The 8,478-nt window shown below is 42.9% G+C and overlaps 1 protein-coding gene across 1 annotated transcript; it reads left to right on the forward strand.

The window, feature by feature from the left end:
* Window positions 1–896: 896 nt before the first annotated feature.
* LOC117946583 (transmembrane protein 74) lies at window positions 897–2,997 on the forward strand. Its single transcript, XM_034874833.1, has 2 exons — window positions 897–1,152; window positions 1,794–2,997. The coding sequence occupies exon 2, from the start codon at window positions 1,861–1,863 to the stop codon at window positions 2,692–2,694; it is 834 nt and encodes a 277-aa protein (XP_034730724.1). The 5' UTR covers window positions 897–1,152; window positions 1,794–1,860; the 3' UTR covers window positions 2,695–2,997.
* Window positions 2,998–8,478: the final 5,481 nt, after the last annotated feature.

Below are 8,478 nucleotides of genomic sequence, written 5' to 3' on the forward strand. Positions count from 1 at the left end.
ATGAATGTTCAGATGGAAGTGGGATTAAGCACTTCAGTGGTTGATGGTGGCCGTCACTTAACAACTAGTTAGCAAAGTGCCATTTCCGAGAAAACTTAGTCATTTGCATGCGTTAATTGCACCTAATTTATCTGCAAAGATGCTACCAAGACATGGACTCTGAAGATGTGGCGTTATAAATGAGATGAACCTCGCAAAGATTTACATGTGGTCACAGATGACATATTAGATCTCTAGATTAAACGTGGATTAGAATGGCTTTGACATAGTGAGCAGTAATCTTCTGAGAGAGCACAGGAGAACAGATGGGGCATAATGCACACAGTTTAACAATGTTTGCATAGCACCACTGAATAGATGTTTTTTTTTATTTATCTAACCTTTATTTAAGAAAATGAGGGTAATGAGGGAGGGACAATATCTTCATCATCTGTATGGTTAAACAAACATTATTTGTGTTTGCTCTAGCATTACTAAAATAGACTTGGAGTGTCTATACTGTAACTTGGGGCTGGTAGATATAAAATGTGTAACTGTATATTATTATTGCATATGCATATTTAACCTTAGCATCTTTATAATATCCATGTGTGGTCCCTGGGAACTTCTTATGTCTCAGTTATAGTATAACCTTAGAGCGCATGAGCTCCTGTAAATTCTCCTATAGAGACTTCTTTTATGTCTTTGTGGCATTTCTTTATCTCCTATGGCTCACCTGTTCCTTGCCTCTATATGAGCTTTACAGTTGGAGGCTATGCACTGCCACTGACACGTGACATTAAATTATCCCCAAATGTTTATTTCGGGAGGGGCTTTGCTAATAAAATATGAGCGTCAGGTCCCAAGGTTCCCCCCAGCCCTGTAAATCCTCAGCCCGTGCGTGTGTTGACTGACTGGCAGTGATCTCAATCGGCTCACAGATAGCGAGGCTCCTTTCAGCGCCACGGCGCGGGCAGCTGAGGCTCTATGTGTGGGAGGGACTTACGGAGATCTCCCCTCGGTGCAGCCTGCCGCCACAGCATCGAGCAGGCAGAGAATCTATTCAAAGCATATTCACTGATAAGGCTCTTTTATCTGTCCCCGCTATGTGCCCTCGCTCGTTTTGAAGTATCAATGAAGAGGAGAAGGCGGAAGCGATCATGAAGTAGCGAGGTGAGTTGATTTCTTTAGATTCGTGCAGTCTGGGGAGGTTTTGGTTGAGGATTAGAAAAAGATTACAAAAAACGCGTTGTGCATGACTGGTCCAACCCTATGCAGAGGAGCACGTCTTCTGCTGAATTCAGATAAAGTGTGAAGGAGTATTTGACACGGCCTACTATGAGATTGGATCATGTTGTATTAAAACTAGCTGTAGTAAGGAATCATGTCGTGATGATTTTGAAGTAGACCAAGAATTGATATGTAGCCTTATAAATTGTATGTAGGATTGAGTTTTAGCACAGTTTTGCTTTGCATTCTATAGACTGGGCCCGTTTTAAAACAGATTAGAATATAGCGTGATCTCGGTAATACGTGGATTGTTTTCCTAATTGGATACATGGATTTGGCTAATCACTGCAACTATAAGCGCCTTTCAACAAGGACCCACTGGATTTTTATAAACGATCTAATCAACTTTAAAGCACTGTTGATTTTAGTATATCCTAGCAATATAAATGTATGTGCATTTTGCGCATTGTTCCAAATTACGCACACGTGTTGTGGATAGCCTACAAAGTTTCATGCTTTACAATGAGGGCAATCTAATTAAGATGCGCCACGTAACTTAGATCTGGTATGTGTCTTCTCATTAGGGATGCTGTGGAGTGAAAACATCGTGAGAGGAAGGCTCAGAGTTAACCAGCGGGTGGTGAAACACGGATGGCTTCTCCCGCTGATGAGAGAGGCAAACTGCCCGATTCTCCCAAAGTCCTTGACCAGGTCTCCAGCACGCTGCATGTCCGAAGGTCGGGCGGATCAACAGGAGGAACGCACCCAGGGGAGGGCGGCTGTAACCTGGCCCGCAGCTGCCATGGCCGGTGGCATTCAGCACCAAGGACGGCGCCGCGCAAGGGAGGCGCAGAGGTTAAACTCGGTCACCTCGGCGAGGAGAAAGTTCGGGTTTGTTGCGACGAGGAATTAGAGACATCCTTCACTTATATTGATGAGAATGTCAACTTGCGACTTGCCAGCCCGGAGACTAGTTGTAAAACTACTCACAGACCCGTACGCAACGGCGAGCCTTGCTCCGAGACTTTACCAGAGTTTTCCTTTATGTCCGAAGACGATCTGTCTTTCGGGGAGGGCCCCGGGACTTCTATTGACTACGGCTTTATCAGTGCTGTCACGTTCTTGGTGACCGGGATCTCCTTGGTGATAATCTCCTACGCCGTGCCTCGGGATGTGGTGGTGGACCGTGACAGCGTGTCGGCGAGGGAGATGGAGAGGCTGGAGATGGAGAGCGCCCGGATAGGCGCCCACCTGGATCGGTGCGTCATAGCGGGACTGTGCCTGCTCACGCTGGGCGGCGTGGTGCTCTCCACGCTGCTGATGATCTCCATGTGGAAGGGGGAGATGTACAGGAGGAAGGTCATTGCTTATTCTAAGCGCTCAGCCAAACTGTATGGCTCTATCAGTCTGAAAACTAGATCCAGTCCCAGCCACTCTTCAGCGCACCTGTCCGTGGAGGAGGACACACAGGACACTTTGGCTTAAAATGCTGCTCTGTGTACAAACATTTTGTGTATAAAAGGAATTAATGCCATTCACACCCTTACTAACATAAAGTAGCCTAAAACTGTATTCATACATTCAAAGTGTGAGTCTGAAGGACATTTGTCTAATGCTGTACACATAGCTTGAATGCTGTATTGCAGGCCTATATCCACATGGCAAACAGAAACGACAAGAAAAGCACTCAAATGCAAATTGAAGAATTGCTTGAAAAACATTATGTGGTATCAAATAGTTCCCAAATGATTTATAATGGTACCAAACCATAAACGTGACCCGAGAGAATGAAAGCCTTTTTGTGTCATACACTGGACTGGATCATATATTTTTGTATCCAGGATGCTATCTCTGAGAGCTTCCATTTATTATTAAGCCTATTCATATTTAATGTGAACGTCTCCAATGGTGAAATTGGGCACCGACACATTTCAGGAAGTAAGGAAAATGTGTGTACGCAGGGCAGGAGAGTGGGAGTAAGGGAGGGGGATGCGAAGCTGTCCTTGTCCACTGTGATGTGGAAGAATCAGCTCAGTGGTCCACATGGTAATATCCAGTGACAGTCACTCTGGTGCATTGCTGAGGTAAGCCCGGCTCTGTGCACCCGGGCCAAAGCTCCACGTCGGTTAGATTGTAGTGAGCAGTTTGACCGCATTGGACAACGCCAACACAATGTTTGCCCTCCTCTGCACTGACTCCATCCTCGCTGCCCTTCTTCTCCTCCGTCGTCCTTCACCTTCTCTCTCCCACAGGAGACTTTCCCTTCTCCTGCAGTGTTTCACCACTCTCCTTAACCTAGGACTAGGCTTGGCGTATCCTTTTGATTTGAACAATTCTGATTCCAATTCTTCCTTTCAATTCCGGTTCTTATCAATTCTCAATTTTGATTCTTTGAGGGGGGAAATTGAAACGGGTCACATGCTTATTTCACAGATAAGAGGAACATTTTAATTTTCAATCAATGGGGATTTACAGTTTTACTTGGCTTTTTCCAATGGAAAATAAAGCCATAGTGTTGAAAGGGTAGTGGATGACCACAGCCAAGTGCCTGTGACATTTCAAGGTTGGTGAGCCTTCCCTTACCTGTGTGCTCTCATTCTCAATTTCTCTCTACGTGAGGACGGACTTAAGAATGTCTAATCACACATGAAAGAGTTGCCCTACTTCCAAAACCTCTTCCAAAGTCTTCACCACTTCAAAGAGCTAATTACATTTCCAAAGTGAGGTGTCCTTCTTTTCAAAAGGTTATATTTGATGTTATCGTGGTGATTTTCTGACTAAAATACTGCTGATGATGACTCAAAAAGCTTAGCAAAAGAGGTTTAACATGTGGTAAAGATGTGAATGCCCCAGTGTTCAGACAAGTCAGAAACCAATTTTTCTTTCTTGGTGGAGGAAGATCTTTCTGTCTTTGTTAAGTCCATGTGAAAGCAACATCCTTCTTATTCTTCTCCTGGGCAGTTATTGATGCTTTTTGAAGAGGAAAAGAATAAAAGAAATTCAAAGATAAGTAGCACATCTTTCTTTGTGTTAGCTACCCTGTAAGGCTCATAAATCATGCATGAACCACTAGAAATACTTCATATTTGCATATATTCATAAACACAGCCAAACGTTGCATTCCACAAGGCAAGTGCTAATGATTCTTAGTGTCACTGTTACCTTGCTTTCTTGTTCTTTCAGTTCTCAGGCTATGAGACCCTATTTGAAAGGCTTATTCCAAACAGCCTGAGTCAGCCTCTATTAATGAGATGCGTAGGCTGATTATGCTATGGTAAACAGCTCGAGGCTACACCGTTGTTGTGCTGTTGTCATTCATGTCGCAGCACATGCATCCTAAGTGCCAGTCAGAAAAGACTGGATCGCTAGATTCTAAAGAGGTATTCAGCCAGCATTAGCATTCAAAGATCATTGGTTGCAGCAATGAAGTAATTTAAGTTTGCTTTTCCGTGCAAGCTTTTCATTTGCTGTGTCTGCGACTGTGCCCACAGAGCAGACGAGCGTGTGTGCATCTGTGAAAAACAGCCATTACGTCCTGAAATGTCAATAAAATGCCAAATGAAGAGATTTCCAGGAAAGGTAATAAAAATTAATGATCCATATTAGGCGATGTTGTTCCGTTCTCTTCACAGAGGCTGTAAATCAACAAGCAGTATTACAGATGTTAAAGTAATATTTCATTTGTTTAGCAAGCTTTCCTGGTGTTTTTTGGCCATGGAAGCAAGGTGCTACGCCCAAGTGCTGGGCGCTCATTTCTAACCACTTCCTTTTACTTATGTAAAATTAAACTTGTACAACACTTAAAGTGCAGCCAACAACAATGCTATAATGCCAAAAAAAGCTGTATGGTAATATTGAGCAATTAATTCAAACTCCAGCATAACGGCTGTGTTATAGATGCAGTGCATCTGTGCTTTCCATTCAGTGTCAGGATCATATTCAGAGGTGGCTTCAGTCGTGAGAATGTCACTCTTGTGACACACAGAGGATCACAAATGCCTGAGGGAAGCCACTAACGTTGCACACGTCAAACAGACTCACTGCAGCATGTAATGCACCACACTGTAGGTTTTCAAACATGCAATCCCCCTCTTTTCTTTCTGTCTTCCTCCGTGGTTGGCACCATACCTCACAGCCAACACCAGGCTTCCCCTCACACAGCCAACTAAATGTGTTTGGGGGATATAAAAAGGGATTTGCTTGAAGCGACAGCATTTTACTTGCCGAGCTCAAGTGTATTTCCAGAGGTCTCATGCATAAGCTCTTTATCCTTGAGCAGTGCACAGCTAAATCACCCTTATTGATATTTGTTTGGTTCATCTGTAAGTCGACCCCTTCAGGTAAGGCAGAGGAGCAGCTAAGCTGCTGCCATCAGCTTATTTCCCAAAGGTGTTATTACACTCCTCCATCTTATCAATGCCAATACTCTGTGTGGGCTTCAGTATGAGTATTCACATGACATTGTGTAGGTGTTCCATGTCACCTTGGGTATAAAGTGCAGCTGAGTGCTCTCCCCAACAATGTCACATAAAATATGTGTGGGAATGTTCGAAATAGGATTTTCCATCCTGGTAATTTGGAAAATGGAGACAGGCAGAGCAGGAGGAATATTTTAGATAATATACAGTATATGAAGCAGGAGTTAAAGCTAATAGTTTGGGAAATGTGCCTATTTATTACTTTCTTGATGAATGTTAGATAAAAAGAGCCCTATGAGTGTCATGTCTCTGTCTGTCTATAATATGAAGCTACAGCCCAAAGCTTAGCTTTGCTTAGCATAATCACTGGAAAACCAACCCGGTCTCACAGCTGTTTGCAAAATGGTCATGTTATTTTGATCTATTGATTCGTTAACAGAGACACGACTTTCTTGTTTCTGAACAAAAGCTGCCAGGATACGATCCGCGGTCTCCGGGGGACGCAACAACGGGGAAATAAAACGCCACACGCCGGCAACAACAACGTGACGGACTGCCTCAAACGGGACCCTCCGCAACAATGGGACGGTTGTGGTCAGGAAAAGAACAACAGGGAAAGGAACCGTCACACGCAGGAGACGGAGACAACATTGGGACAAAGGAAAGGAACTGCCACGTGCGGGACACGATCCCCAGTCTCTGGGGTCAAAGTCCTGTGCTGGTTGACCCATCCACAACTCCAACCAACCTCCTTACGCGGATTGTAAGCTATTCAGTACTTTTCGCTACCATAATCGTGCTGTTATTACAAAAGATGCTTCCCATTAAAATACAAAAGTTTAAAATTAGTGCTGTTAGAGAAGCTAGTTTGGGTGCCCCTGGTCCCAGAAGTAAAAGTCCCATAGAAAACGTTACGTGACTCATTTTTTGAGCACTTATATGGCTAGGATAAGCAGGACGCCCTCCTGGTTATTCATCAGCATAAAAGATTAAGAGCTGTGTTCAAAAATATTAATACAAACTACATATTCCAAGGTTCATTTCGACAACAAACATCCAATCACCGAGCTTAAAATTCCATAACGTGCGTTTCCACTAACAGCAGTAGAAAGCTTTTAAATTCTGGGTCAATTTAGGATGTGTTCGGCAACTATGATGGTTGGCATGTATTCAGCAACGTGGGCATTGTAGTGTTAAGAGCCGCGCTCCATGCCAAAAGGATGGACAAAACACGATTTCTCAAAAAAAAGACATTGATATGATTTTACCCGGCAGCCATCATACAAATCTAGTTACATTATTCAGGCGAGCGCTGTGTTTCTATGTTAACCTTTATGTTGTCTTCCCGTCAAAATTGGAAATTAGCACTTTTGTCGAGGCTTTTTTTTTTTATCAATGTTTTTAACTTTTTGTACCTTTTTGTCCCATTTTTGTCACTTTTGACGTTTTCAACACACGTAACACTAACTAAATAAGTTTAGCTACACAGTTATTTATACCTAATGTTTGAGTTGGAAAAGCAGAAATAAGGAATTAGATTAAAACTAAAGGAATCTACTGTAAACTGATGGATAATCACAGACTAAAAATTAAAAAAAAAAATGGAAACTGGAAAAAAGGTGATTTCGATTTTTTTTTTAATGCTATAAAATTGAATAAGACTACCCAAAATTTATGAAAGTGGAGATTTTTACTTTCCAAAGAGCGGTGTGTGGAATCAATCATGTTATTTTGGGTAAACTTGACCCGAGGACAACATGAGGGTTAAGTAACATTGAGGATATCTATTTTAATCAAATGGCTGTAGCTTCATTTTTGGCATATTCTCATCTAACTCTTAGCAAGGACCAAAAAAGCATCTCTCCAAAAGTGTTGAATCATTCCTTTAACAGTTTGCAGTGTGCATGCAACTGTGTGGTGTGTGTGCACTCAGACTTTCTTTGGTCATACAATTCAGATATATTCATATCTGTGGTGAGCTTGCCCTCCATCTATCAGTGGAGAGTGAGGCCAAACATTGATTGCTTTGGAGGGGAAGACTAAAGCCAAACTCTACAGGGATATGACTTCATTCTTGGTTGCTCCCTCCACTGCCCTGCTCAGACAGGATATTTTTAGTCAATGTGCATATTGGCTTTTTGGAAAGCTCATTGTATTGCAAATGTAGTTCACAAGGCTTCTCAGAATGCACTTACATCTTGCCGGCAAGAATATCCTTGTTAATCCAAGCCCTTTCCCAGGGTTTCATTTCTACATGACATTATAAGACAGAAATAGTGTGTTCTGCCTTTATGTGTGTTGTCTTGAACTCAGTTTATTAATACTGTACTGCAGATGCCCCCCTCCTAATCTTGTCCTCCCCATTCTCTTGTGCCGTACTATTTTGAAACCCTGGTTGGGTCAGCAGTGACCTATTCTGCGTAGTAAGATTGAACAAAACCCTATTGTTACATGTCAAATCGATTTACGTCCCTGGTCAGCCGAGTTCTGCATGGCTGACACCGAAACAGGCCTCAGAATTGCTTCATCACCCGCTAACTGGTTAACTTCACTGATGCCGGCAATCAGGCCTGCCATAACCAGACACGGGAACGTCTGCAGAATAATTTCCTGTATTGTACTTGGCACCTTAAATTCACTGTCTGAGACGGATAATCTGTCAGTGCTTTGGCTCCTATGGTAGACGAGAGAGGAAATGAGGTGATCGGTTGGATCAATCTTACAGTAAAACCACTCAACCGCCGCAGTAAGGCAATACAGGTTGCATGTCTCTAGCTCTCTCTTTGTCTCTCTCAGCCTCTCTGATCATCCTACAGTGGATTTTAAAATGGACTGTTTGGGATGGCAGAGG

This window comes from Etheostoma cragini, chromosome 6 (genome assembly GCF_013103735.1).
Source record: "Etheostoma cragini isolate CJK2018 chromosome 6, CSU_Ecrag_1.0, whole genome shotgun sequence".
Classification (NCBI taxonomy): domain Eukaryota; kingdom Metazoa; phylum Chordata; class Actinopteri; order Perciformes; family Percidae; genus Etheostoma; species Etheostoma cragini.

Coding starts and splice junctions, on each gene's coding strand:
- LOC117946583 (XM_034874833.1), top strand. CDS start 1,861: ATGGCTTCTCCCGCTGATGAGAGAGGCAAACTGCCCGATTCTCCCAAA.